The following is a 14,123-nucleotide window of genomic DNA, read 5'->3' as shown; positions in this document are numbered from 1 at the left end:
CTTTGTTTATTAATACTAGATTTTTCGGCACGAATAAATCCCAACTCGCTCAGTTCACTTTTATTAACATGTAAGTACAGTATAAGACTTCGCTGTAACAAATTCAAAAGTAGGGATTGAAATTCGTTATAATCATGACTTCGTTATAACAGTTAGCAAACGTCACGGAACGTCTCGCCACTGACACGTCATTGAAAAGTGTGCTGCTGAGGCAGTGGTGGGAAGGTTGTTTCCTGAGGCCGGAATGAACTACTCGTGTGCTATGAACAACTGACATTTCGACATACCCATCGCAGTGGCGTGTCAACTGCTGTTTACGATGAGGACTCAGTTTGAATTTTCAGCCTCATCAAATCGCATTTAAAGCATGGATAAAAGAGCACTCGGTGGCTCAAAAGCAATCTATAGCCATCCACTAGAAGGTCCCTCGTGGACCTAAAAGCACTATCAGTCATCACCATCAGCGCTTAAAAGAGGATAACCTGACTCTCAAAGGGGTACCGAGAGAACTATAAATTCACCCGTCTTAGTGCATGACTCTTCTTAACGAGAAGTATTACTAAGCAACAAAAGACTCGAGAATTGACGATGGATGGCGACACCGCCCGGAAGTGGCTGGACCAGCTCGCCGTGGGGTCACGGATTTTGACGGTGTCTGTTCAGGCCTAAGCTCATTCGATAACTGTCGAGGAAACGCCATTCTACGTTTCCAACGCTCACCTCTTCTAACCGTCCTCTTATACATGGATCGACGCTAGCCCCCCCCCCCCCCCCTTCAAGTACAACAACTTTCGAACCTCTCAACACAAGCCCACAAAATCGAATAGCTTCTTGTTTGAGCCGCACAGCATGTATGTTATCGTTAGCTGTTTCGAAACTGTATTCCATGCAGTAAATTACCATTCATGCGTATTTCTGGTGTAAACCATGCTACGTGAAAAAAAGAAAGCTTTGGAACCTTTTGGGGCCGCTAGTGATCCGTGCGCTAACGTGGACATGACACGTGACCGCAATAAGTCAATGACGCACGGGAAATGGCGTGAGAGCGCCAGGATGAGGGGTATGCGGCTAGGTGAAAGACTGGCGATACCTTTCAACATTTAATCTAGGAATCTTGGCGAGCCTGCCTAATTCTTTGTCGGTAAATATCGAGTACACTTTCTAAGAGAGCCGAACACTGTATTTAACAGGCTTCAAGAACTTCTACTGAACCGTAACGGCCCAAATAGAGTAAAATTCGTTGAAGTTTATCACACTCAACAACAATCACAATGACGTTGCCATGTTGGAATCTCAGCAAAAAAAGAAAGGAACACTGGCCTTCACTTTGTTTTCGAATAAATAACCTATTGCTGCCGAAAAAAAATCAACGAAATAGGCGGTTTTAAACAATACTCGATCACTTAAAAGTGATTTACTGGTTCTTTTTAGTGTCCCTTAATCGGTCATATAGAGCGTTTCATGAAATATCTTCACCTCAACCTTGTATCACCTTAGCTGTACTCTTGCAAGAGGATTCCGTGCAGTTTCAGAGGGGCTTACAATTGTCCCGTGCAATTTACACGCACCAAATAATGTATCTGCGAGCAAATGGACGTCTCATTCTCTTGGGGTCACAGGTTACGAAACCCAGACGAGTGTCCCTTCGGCGCCGCACGTGTGGACAAGTGTGACTGCATCGACGACTATCCGGCTTCCCTCACCACCTTCTCGAAAGTCTCGTTCAACATCACCACGCTGCGCATGAACAGTAAGTTAGGCGTAGTTTTTTTTTATGTCTGAACAGCTGCCTATGTTGCAGCATTAGGTGTTTGTATACCATTTAAAAACAGTATTTTTTTTTCGGTGTTAGACATCTACCTTAACTGCGCATCTATCGATCCCCTTACGCGATACGTCTTGGGTCCTGCTGGGTATTTCAAATAAGTGCGAAAGGAAAAGTTGCCATATTTTCGAAAATAGTTGCACATCTACGATAGAAACTCACGTGTGTCTCCACTGTAGCTTCCTTGTGCTATTTTGTCAGCTGCAACGCTTTCTTCAGCTGTCAAGCGTCAATTGCAGCTTCAGCTGCAAAGCTTTCTCTCCGAAGAAACAAGTTATGCCAGTTCATTTTATTGGATTATTTCCCCCCGACCTCACCATTTTCTCGCCTCCTGGCTAACTCGGCGTGCAAACCAACCTCTCCCGAAAAAAAATAAAAGACAAATGTGGGTCGCTAGTTCGATCCCTGGACCAGCACCAATTTTTTTTTGCTTCAACCACACCAAGTTTGTATTTCCTCAAAACCCCTGTTGTGTCGGCGATATCGCGCCTGATAAGCAGACTGCTGTTAATGCGCATGTGCGAACAAGTGCTTATAATGTCGTGCTGTGTGCGCTAACCGCTGATTCCTGATGTAACCATGAGCCCGCAAGCTTCGGGCAATGAACACCGTTTTTTTCTCGTTGGAACGCTTGCCTGTTCGCTTCCTGGCAGAGACACTACTACACCCGTCTGTAGTTTTTGCGCTACCGGTAGGTGTTTGCGAGCTCTTTTCCACATCGGGACCTTTTTTTTTAATTTCGTGACACTGTGTGTGTGTGTGTGGTTCTTCTTTGTGGTGCGCAGGGGACGACTTCACCTTTAGCCGAACTCTCCACGGCACCCCAGCCGCCGTCGGGGGCGCGGGCGACTGCTACAGCCGGGCCCAGTGCCCCCAGGGCCGCTTCTCGCTGTCCCTCGCTGGCACCGACTTCACCGTGTCGCCCGTCACCGAGTGGGTCACGCAGGGAAGCCACACCTACCACAGCATACGGCGCCTGCAGGTTAGTCGCGAGCGCCCTGCTCTGTACCTCCAGCCCTTTTGTTTGTGTACCGGTGCAACCGGCAACATCTGTTTCTTACGTCAATGACTGTCGAATGTGTCGCATCGGTAGTTCGTGAGGCGCGAGATGAGTGAAAAAAAAAAAAAAAGAATCTGAATATTTCCCGAACCTGGGCAGGCAGCCCTGGAAGTTCGTATATTGTTTACGTCTGGCCTATTAGCGTGCGCGACTAACACACTATTCTACTGTTTTTACTGGCTGCGAGCTAACATACGGGACTGAAATTTGGCTTTCCCGCGGAACGCGCATTACACAAACTTTTTGACTCCGACCGTGCTTGAGCAAGATTTTGTGGCGCCCGTGCTAGGTACTGAGATCGTGTGTGCCTCACCGTTCCATCCTGACGAAAAGCGCCAGAAGAGAATATTCGGGCTCTGGTAAGATTCTATCGTAGGTTCGCGTTATGCGAGGTAGCCATTGCCAATGGGTTCGCCATCGCTGTCTTCGGCCACATTTAACGGATTTGTTTGAACAGCATTTTTAAAAAAAAATTTTTTTCATGCGACGCGTTGTTTGCCTCTATCAGTTTGCGAACAAATGGATGTCTTATTTTCTTAGAACAAGAGCTTGAGTGGCGCATCCCACCACCACCACCCCATTTCAAAGGAGACCCTCATAGCGATCATCCATCCACTTAGAGAGTTACTTTACGCCTGCTGTGGTATGTTTGGCGCTTTTCGCCACGCCGCGCCCGTAGGTGGCGCAGAAAGTCTGGAAAGTCAACAAACGCGCAGTTGGGTGTGGCAACAGCGTGCGGAATTGCGCAAGCATATTCAGTTCTGCGCGTCTGAGGTGGCGCAGAACGTTGCGACACGCTCAAACATGACGTGCTGTTACTTAGCAACAAGAGCGATGCGTGTGATTACAAGCACCCACGCACGCTCACGCCCGCTTGCTTGCTTCGAGAATTGTTCCAACTCGATTTGCTTCGGGAAATCACTGGCATCAGTTCTTACATTGCAGTGTGTCCGCTATAGCAATTAGTTAAAAAAAAGTCGATTGGTGAGATTTTCGTTAACTAGTCATGTCTATTGATTTCTAGTGTAGGTAATGACAACCTCGTCGAGTAATTCAGCGCGAACGAGTAGATTTCGTGCTATACGCCGCAGGTGATTTCTTTAAAAGTCTGTTAACGTTGAAAAGAAGGCATCATGTGTGTATACAGTCGAGCCCACGTGTAACGGTCCGACTTGGAGCGAATTTTCGGCTGCATTTAATAGTTTCTCAACAACCAAAATGATACTATAACGTTCCAATGTCCTGCTCATTTCGGTTACAACGAACGTAATGAACCGTAGCGTGACAACGTCTCGACGAGGTGCAAAAGGGTCGGTGAACTGGGGATTGGCCCTGGTGACCTTGACGCTAGAGTGTTATAGCGAGTCAGGGGGCTCAGCGTAGGCGCCACTGCGCATGTTGTACGGCGCATGCGTACTGGCGTCTACGCTGGGTCCGCTGGCTTGCTGAGCTATAACCCTCTATTGCTTTACGTTTTGTGACTCGTTCTAGAATGCTGTACGCGCCAAGGGTTTTTTACAACCGCGCTGGCACCTTGGGAAACTTGTAGAGTACCATTGTTGGGTGGAAACTGCATAAACGCTTGCCGTACTGCCAAACTACATAAACCAATTGATGCTACTAAATATAGTGTACATTTTTGGAAACACGGCATCTCCTCTGTGCCTTGTTGAGTTTTGTATAGGTAGTTTTGAGGCCAAGTCCAACTGTAATGAAGTTCTAACATAGCGAACTCACATTGTTAAGCGAACGTGTTCGTGGTATCAGAGTCTTACTGCGACTCCACTTTCTTCAGTATGGCTAGCTGGCTGCGGGTCGTGACCCGGTGCCTAAAGCACTCGGCGATATGACCCTGGAGGCGGCAGGACTCGAGCTAATTTTCTCATCGATATTACCTGGAACTGTGTAGTGTGTTGCAGTAGTTGTTTCATAAGTTTTTCATCTGTTTTGTGCATCACGTTGCCTACCACAGGAGGGCCAGATCATTCAGGGCAGATGCGGCGGCTACTGTGGCCGGTGCTTCCCTGATGAGGCGGTGGGGCTGGTGCTCGACGTCCGTCCCCCTTGACGGAGGTGAGAGCGACACTTAAAAAAATTATCTGAATGTGCTAATTACATGTAGTTACTGTTAACGCACTCAATTAGAGATTTGACACTTGGACTAATTTACGGCTACTTATATACTCGGCAGGAAGGATGGAAAAACCAGTAAGGGTCATCTGCGGGCTGTGTTAACAAGGAAATGCAAAGAACTATGGAATTTCTGCATCATATTGAATACGACTCCTACGGGATGTTCATAAGCTTTCTTTTTTTGAATTTCTCCTTTTGCTCATTCAGCCGTGAAGCTAAAAAAATAAACTATTTCGGGACTCCCTTCTTGATATTCTCTAGATATTACTTGCATGATAGCTTGTTTAGATAGGTAGCTATGCTTGTGTTAGTGGTCAGCTGTTGAAGTTCTAGAGTTTTGAAACAAGCTCTATTGTACACGTATTTACTTTTTAGGTGTTGTCACTGTATTTGGGTCGATACTAGGTTTTAAAATGCATGTATCCGGAGATTCGCGTGGATAATATTATTCTGTTATTTTGCTCGCTGAAGCAATTCCGTTACTCTTCACTATGGTGTCCCTAGCTGCCAATTACATAGTGTTGGGGTGTAAACATATTACGTAATTATCTACAATAGAATGTTTTCTTCAGTTCTTGGTTGTACAGGGTTTTAAAAACCACATTCTTTTGCTTTGTCCGTAAGGGTAACACTAATTTAACGTAAGGGTGACAGTTTTGTGTTGCCTGTTTTTGACAAGGAAAGGCTGTCGGGTGTGTAGCATGCAAGATACTGGTGTTATTTTGAGGCAGCACACTTTACAAAGAACAAGCTCTAAGGGCTCTAATTTTTCTAATGCCTCTATTAGGTACACTACTACTGTGTGAATTTCAGTGCAGTAATCGGCCGTGACTGCGCTAAGCAGCCTAGACATAACGTAAAGACTAATAATAAATGTAAGGTAAAGCGAATGCTGTAGCCCTCTGGTATGTAAAAAAATTGTACTTTGATTTCGCCATGTTGCCCATGAGCGTTTGAAAGCAGCAACGAAGCATGCTGATGTTTGTTCTAGCATTGACGTGCTATGTTGTTTGGGCTGCAGAGACTTCTTGTCGGAGAGAGAGAGAGAGAGAGCAAATGATAAATAAAAGGCAGGGCGGTTAACTAGGACAGATGCTGGTTGGCTACCCTACACTGGAGAAAGGGAAAAGCGGAGGCGCAACTTAAAAATAAATGAGGGTTCTGGTTACTTTGTCCTTCGTTTGCCGAAAGGCTCATGCCATGCAGTCTGATTTGATCCTAGTATACAAAGACGTCCACTTTAGCTTTTTCAAACTCCTAACCGTTGCTCCAACGTGTTCTTGTCTTTTGCAGTTGGAGGAGTTAGATCTGCCGATCCTTTCGGTAAGCGAGTGAATATATATTGTGATAGGTTTTTTTGTTTATTTCTGGTGTCTTGCATGCTATGCCCTGGTTGCCTAGCCTAATAGGAAAGGGACACATTAGAAAATTACAGCGTGATCCGTTAGACACAAAACACGTAAAAATTCACTTAAATATATGGGCAGTATCACGATGCGGTTTTCACGGAAATCCGCGGAAAAGCATGGGATTCTTTTTTAAAATATTATTTCGAGTCTAGTTACATTGCAGAAGGGCAGGCGCCAGTTTAATTGTCAGTATGTTTTAGAGCGGTGACTGTTGATGGAAATTAACTTCAAACAATAATCTTTTTGCTATTAGTTACGCTCATACTCGCTGAAATTTTGAATAGGGTAGTGTAAACGCGGAAAGAGGCTTGGTAATACAAAAAGGGCACGAAAATCAGGGATTGGTGGCGACAACAATTTGAAGATTTTGTGCCAGCTCCCAATGATTGCGCACGTTTTGGCAGCACCTGCGCAGAGCTAAGTAATTGTTCATCGACAAGATGAAATTGAAGTGATAAACTATATTCAAAAGTAACAAAAAAACATCACCGGGAAACGTACATGCACTCTCTCTGCGCAAGAAGGGCTTGGATGTACTAATGTACAGTGAACAGCAAAAGTTTACGGGATGCAGTTCCCGCTTCAGATGTGAATTCCTGCTCTGTTAAGGCATGACACTTCGTATTTAATGAATCACTGTGCCGGTGGCGAAGGCTACTACATGCTGGAACATTTAATTCGAGGCTGTGTGACCACGCTTCGCGAGAATTCAGCTTCTTGGGACATCCTGCGTCCCGTAAACTTTCGCGGTTGACTGTACATTAAAATGGGTGGCATGCAACTGACCGCATTGGCTTACTAAGAGAAACGGCATCAAAATTGGACACAGGGAATGAACCAGACAACGAAGTGCTCATATGTGGGTGTCCCGCCTTTTCATTGATTTTTCTGTGTAGCAGGTACCAGCGATCTCACGTGAGCATGAACATAACATAGATGGCTTTGTAGTTTCATAAAAAAAACGCGAGGAGCAAAAAATTTTGCATTCTAGTCCCTAAATCATTCATTTTGCATCAAGTACAGCTGCAGTTTTCAAGAAATAAATTTGTCGAGTGATTTAATGTTTCTATTTAGCGTAATTTTAAACGGCATATTGTGTGCTCGCAGCTTGAAAACTTGACACCAAACTCGAGCCTTCGAGCATTTCATGCAATGTTGTGCTATCGGTTTTATTTCGTGGCATTGATTAACTTGTGATCACACTAGCACAAAAGGTCTCGCACAACTGGGATTTAAGTTATTCAGGACTGAGCGCTAAGCCTTGTGTGAGTGTGGTTTCTGATGACAACATTGATGATGGATGTGCAACATTAACGCTTACTTGACTAAATAAACGTGGCCACAGACGTACACACATATATGCACACAAAAAATAAGATGGGAACACCACGAACTGTTTATTTGAAGATATAGCCTTCATCATGTCAAAAAGCAATAAACAAAACAAGTCATGAGTATCACCAGAGCATTGTTCACTACTCTATGCCACACACTTTGACACAAAAGGCGGGTAATAGCCACCAAAGCAAAAGTTGTTAATTTCGACATATCGCGGTGGCTTTTGACATATCGCGATGGTTTTGCGCATCTAAGCACGAGGTTGTTAGATCAAAATCCTAGCCCCAGCGGCCGCATTTCAGTGCGGGCGAAATTCAGTAAAGCCCGTGCCTCGTGCATTGGGGGAGCGTTAAAGATCACCAAGTGATTATAATTGATCCGGAGACCCCCACTACAGTGTGCCTCACAATCAAATCGTGGTTTTGGCACGTAAAGACCCAGAATCCAAGTTTTGACATATCACCGCTTATATACACGTGGTCGCTGTACAAGAACTAAAAGTGAAGTAACGGTTCCGAAGTGTCACAAACATTTACACAGCCATTGCTTTTTTTGAAGCACAGTGACCCTTTGGCTTGTTTGCAATAACGTGCATTTGAACCTATGTTATCAGTTTAGGTGAAAAATATTTCTTTTGTTTTCAGTGATACGCTCTAACTTACCTCCGGTTGCATCTGTCTCCCGCTGGTTATCTATGCAGAATGACTCAAGACAACAACACCAGAATGGAAGAGTCGTGGCGGATGTTTTCATCAAGTGAAGGGAACGCTGAGTGATGCAGTGTTCGACGCTGAGTGCAGTATTTTCTGGCAAGTCTTCTCAACAGAATTGTGGACTGAGACGGGAAGGCTGCCAGACTTGGAAGCCAAACCCCCCCCACCCCAACCCTCTTTCGCGTCACCTGGTCCGTGTTCGCTGCTTTCTCCGAAGCGCCACAATACACTTCTATCGCCTTTCACCCACCGTGCTGCTTGCTTGGACTCATCTGGCTGTCCGGCACCGTGCTATGGCCTACACGCACAGATTTCAAGATAGAGTGCGGTTAAGGAATGTCAGACGAGATTTGCCATTGACATCGCGTGGGTGTTGCCCACAGCAATGGACGACAAGGCGCAGCAAGCTGAAAGAATGCTCTGTCGTTGTGTGTGCTCGACTCATTGTGGCTCTGTTAGTGTTTTTACCTTTGCTCGTCGCCTACAGTTGGACCACTCTTGCAGTCGTCGTTGTAACTGTGTTTCATTTTCCATTAACCTTTTCCCTCCCTTATCTGACACCCCAAGAAGTAGTTGTAGGTGTGTTTGTTACTTCTTGTTCGGACCACACCTTGCTTTACTTTTGTTACCCGTGACTTTCCTTCCTATGTGTGGCGGTTCAATTGCATCGAAATACCCCGGTGGACGTGAAGCCTTTATTGTGTGTTGCCACAAGAAGATGTTCGCTTGAGCACCGAATCACACGGACTACATAAAAAAAAGGTGTGCGAGTGCAAAGGCTCACTTGATGCAACGTGCCCTCGACGAACTGTGCTTCGGCGGAACGAACCTTGACGAATCGTCGCTCGGCTATGCACTCATTGCAAAATGTGACGCTGTCATCATTATTTATTGCTTATACAGGAGGAGTGCCAAGTTTGAAGAAGAGCCAAGGAATTGTATACAACACACATAGGCAAGCCCCAGCTGGTATATTGCTCTCGATGGTGCTATGTTTGCGGTGGCTCTACTTACAGAGGGAAATCCCGAGGTTGCGCGAGTTGACACACAATGCAATTGGTTTTTGATTGCGTAACTTTTACGCACCATGAATCAGTAAAAATGGTAAAACTGGGAGAAGCGAAAATTACATGCCGTAAGTAGGAAAAAAAACGACATGTCAAACCAAAAATTGATGAAATTATTTCATTCGTACAGTTATCAGGGATCCGCCTGCCAATTAAGCATATATCACTGGAGAATGTCCAGTGCTACCATGTTGAGCTAGCATCTTTCACTACAGGTGTCGATACCGTCTGCATCAAGTGATGGACAAATTCTATTTCGTCTGTGTGCTTATTTGAAGAAGGTAGACCGCTCAGGTGTGCCACTTTCTAGACTTAATCATTGCATGAGTTCGCAGGTAGGCCTTCGCAGTCAAGTCACTTGCAGATGCGGGAGGCTAGTGAAGCGATTGTTGCGCCCACCGCACAATAACGTCATGGCATACCCATGCAACATCAAATTGTCCTGTCTGCTTCAGCAACTATGAAAGGAATAATTACGAAATTTCATTAAGGCCCTCAGTGCGAACGTTTAGTTAAGGTCACAAATAGCAGTGTTCTTGAGATGAATTTTTGTAAGGCGATAAAACACCAAAGACCATTCACCGTCGAGGACGCTTAAGAAAAGTGGTATGCGCATTTATTCTTTGTTCGTCTCATAAAGTCTTCAGGTGTTGCACGGTATGCAGAACTTCCGCTAAAGATGCTATTTTTGTGCGCTGATACATTAACGATGTGCGATTTGCATTCGGTTTAGGGACTGGAACTATGTTAAACCATAAAACATGTGACTAAGGAACTTTTCCAAAACAGTGGAAGTCGTAATGTTACATGTCGTCAGAGATGCAGAGAGCGATATCATCGTCATCCTTTATCCGGAGAACCACATTATAGCCAGCTAGCAAGCGAGCTCCGCTGCCTGCGTTCTCAAAGAACCATTGTTTCACCTGGCTTTTTGTGCTGTATAGACACGCTAGCTCTGCTTGCTGGTGCCCCATTTTTAAAGATAATGTTTATTTTGTGAAAACTTGCTTTTTTTGCCGCTGGACGCCTGCATTATGCACCACTGCATGTGTCTCCTGTTTATTACGCGGAGCAACTTCTGGATTTCCGTCCTAATCACTGTTGTAGAGCGACGACTGCAAACAGCACCATATTTTTTTTTAGTTAGCACGGGGCCCTACTGCCATGCTCTATCACAGTGGCCACTATTGGCCAGATTTGTATACCAATTGAAGCTTGCGCGTCTACTTAGAGTGCGGTCGGAGCCATAGAAGTTGTCTTTGTTTTACGAGTGTGTGCATGTGCGTGTTTAATACTGTTGTGCCGCAGAAAAATTGAAGCACGTGACATTTGCTGCTTATCACCAGTGTTCAGGCCACCTACCTCAAAGAGAGCATAAAGATCGCCGTGACACATTGGCTGAATGGAAGTTTTTTTCGGTTAGTAGCTTTCGTTTAACCTATACTGTGTAGACAGCCCTGCTGTATTTTTGGAAGGGGTACATACACTGCTTCGAAAAAAAATTTGACGCTGTAACTATGTTTTCGCTCATTTATGCAGCATGCTGTGTTAGTGTGAGCTTGTGTGGACCTCGCACCATGCAAGTTGTTTGTCGAGGTGCTTAAATTTCTGTATTTATCAAGCCTGTTGCCATTAAGTGTTCTGCATTTCACTAAAGCTTTGCTACCATTGTTCGTGCATTGCTTATATAGGGGGCCAAAGTGATAATTTTTTCGTTTCCCGTTCACAGGTAATGAAATGCAATGACATACATATTAAGAACGTGCCCTTTTGATCATGTTGCTGTGGTCCTCGCTTGGTAAAGGTTGTTTCCACATTATATCTGAAGTTGTACAGGTGCTTCGTGCAGAATAAGTTTCATGATGGTGTATGTGCAGCTGTTTGTCTAAAGATGCTAAGAAAGAGCTATTGTGATAACATTGTTGCATCACTTCATTTAATATCGGATTCTAAAAAAATATTATACTATTATTGCTGATGGGATGTGTTCAAAACTTTGCAGATGTGTAGATTTAACGCAACTTTTATTAAAGCTGGGACATAGACTGAGAAATACAAACTATAATGCAAGGTAAGATAATGTAGTGTGCACATGATTCCTTTTCAAGTTTTGTGCTTAGCACTTTAAGAAAACTGTGCATCATGCAGTACTATTATTACTTGGTATGTTTGGCAGCTAGGGTATCAAAATGAAGCCGCAGCATTCCATGCCCGGTTATTACAGCTTCTGTGAATGCTCATTAATTAAGGTGCACTCGTTCCTGAAGCATGCTTGGGAAGCCTTCACGTTGTGCATGATCACCACTGCACAAGTGTCCTTGGAAAGCATTGGGGCAATTTCTAAATGCATCTGACAGGTGGCCCTAATTGCCATCATGGACCTGCAGATCATCTATTGACACTGAAGTGTGTCTTTGTGAGCACGCAAGAAAACTGACAAATCACATTGCAGAAGCCACAAGTTTGTTTCTGACACCCTGACAACAAGAGCTGCAGTCCATAATAAAACGACTTCGTGATTCTAGTGCTACAGTTGTCACCAAAGCTCTGTGGAATGCCCAAGAAAGTGCTAGGAAGCTGCGCAGTTGAAATCGGTGCCGTGTGGAGCATATAATTGTCTGTGGCGCCCTTGGCAGCTGTCACTTTATTGTACTAATGCATTTTCACAATATATTTCTTTCGCTATATCACTTGACCACACGTCCTAGCTAACAAATACCTTATGCATCTGAGAACTTAACCACTCAGTCGAACGCTTCTTTTTCATTGTGACTAACATTTCATGCAGTCCGCTAGTCACAAAAACATTTTTTTTCCTATCTTGCCTCATTTAAGTGCACTATGGCATGCAATTCTGAGAACAGTTAATGTTAGGAATTACGCGTGCTCTAAAAATTTAACGCACACATATTTAGACTTTCTACGTGGCAACATTCATTCTTTATGAACACCCAAATTTTGCAAGCTCTTCGGGTATGCAAAATGAGCATTCGAGAATGACGTGACTGCTGGAACGTTAACTTGAAACTATCTCGCTCCCTAGAGCTGCCATTCTGGTACACGAATGGTACTGTTCAGCCTTAGCTAGTGCATCATAGCAAATGTACATTACTTAAACGGCATGCAATATGCTTTTGCCTTTTGATATTGTCGCTGTTTCAAAACGGTAAAGGCTGTAAAGTCTAATCCAAGCAGCACCCGCCTAGGCTGGTGCATAGTGAACCTAATAGAGGCACGAATAAGTGTGGCCTACTGTAACCGTCCAGGGTTCAGTGTAGCAGAATGTTTATTGGTGAAGTGAGACAATTTTGTCAAAAGGTCATATGGTTCACCGCACAATTGATTGACTGCAGTCTATGAAAAAGTACGCTCCCGTCCTGTGTACTTTAGCGAGGCCGGGATAATAGAGAGCGTTGCGCGGTTTCTCTGTGCTTGGTGTACAATGCAACCTTTAGTATATGATGTTGATCAACTACTTGTGCTGTAATCCGCTAATTTTACTCAGCGTAACTAGAAGTGTCAAACCAGGCGCCTCCATTCGTGTGGTGCAAGAGTTAGCTTGTTGGCTTCACCGTGCATCCCACTGCGAAATGGGTCTTCTGTTGATAGCAGGGGAATTGTATACTGCCTTTAAAACTTCTTTTTATTGTTTTGCTCAATATTACATCCGAGTGAAAAGTGGTGTGAGTAGTTCCTGCAGGTAAGCATAGTATAGAGCATGCTTTGTTTCGAGTGCTTGTGTAGGTCTTGCGAATTGGAATGAAGCGCTAGCTGCAAAGTTTTTCACTGTGCACTTACTGTGTGAGAAAGTTTTCACCGTGCAGGACGCAAGGCGCTGCCACCGATATCAATATAAATTGCAAAGCTAGACTGTGTGTGAGAGAAGTTACGCTGTTATGTCCTCGACCTCCCCGTCACCCACACCTTTCACTTTCCCAGTTCCCCAACTGTTACAGCTTATTGTGCCCGGTGTTATGTGTTATGTTTTCTCGTGTTGTGTGCGTAGCGAACATTCACGTGTTTCTATTATGGTGATTACTATTATAATTATTGTAATTATTTTTTTCTGAGGAGAGGATGCGTTTAGTCCTCTTCCGCACTGCCATGCGTTTTGGCCGCACTGCCTGTAAATAAACGATGCACATCACCACACTGTACATATGTCTGAGCTCCTTCGGCAACACGTAGAGATGGCAACGTGGGCCCATTGACCCTTCGACAGGAAGAAACGCCACACTTTTATTGCAAATGTGGGCCTGGATAATGCAACGATTATGTTACAATGCCATCAGATAATTGCCGCGCTTAGTCGGTGGTCAGAGCGGTGCTCCGCCCACCTTATCGAAGGAATCAGCCGGCCGTGAACTGTGCATGATAAGAGTGGCATATAATTGAGCAGAAAGAATTGCTACGTTACATTGGCCATGGATTTATCCGGAACACCAGTTCTGGGCTAGGATTCTGTAATGCTTTTACTCCAATGTCATTTCTCGTCGCGCTTCGCCAGTGGTCAGAGCGATATCCCGTGTTATCAGCCGGATCAGCTGGCCGTGAATGGTAAATGTGAAGTGTGGCATG

General features: G+C 44.6%; 1 protein-coding gene across 3 annotated transcripts in view; it reads left to right on the top strand.

The window, feature by feature from the left end:
* The window catches only part of AdamTS-A (ADAM metallopeptidase with thrombospondin type 1 motif A), a 379,851-nt gene extending 366,149 nt beyond the window's left edge, over positions 1-13,702 (top strand). For 2 of the 3 annotated variants that reach the window (XM_055069149.1, XM_050175991.2), the window contains 5 exons: positions 1,620-1,750; positions 2,611-2,807; positions 4,858-4,958; positions 6,312-6,341; positions 8,466-13,702. In XM_055069149.1, the coding sequence (XP_054925124.1) occupies positions 1,620-1,750; positions 2,611-2,807; positions 4,858-4,953 (424 nt within the window). In that variant the 3' untranslated portion in view covers positions 4,954-4,958; positions 6,312-6,341; positions 8,466-13,702. The remainder of the gene's footprint in view (positions 1-1,619; positions 1,751-2,610; positions 2,808-4,857; positions 4,959-6,311; positions 6,342-8,465) is intronic. The other variant, XM_055069148.1, reaches the window with a different exon arrangement.
* The last annotated feature ends 421 nt before the right edge of the window (positions 13,703-14,123 follow it).

Source organism: Dermacentor andersoni, chromosome 9 (genome assembly GCF_023375885.2).
Source record: "Dermacentor andersoni chromosome 9, qqDerAnde1_hic_scaffold, whole genome shotgun sequence".
In the NCBI taxonomy this organism is placed as follows: domain Eukaryota; kingdom Metazoa; phylum Arthropoda; class Arachnida; order Ixodida; family Ixodidae; genus Dermacentor; species Dermacentor andersoni.
This window is presented reverse-complemented; position numbering and strand designations above follow the sequence as displayed.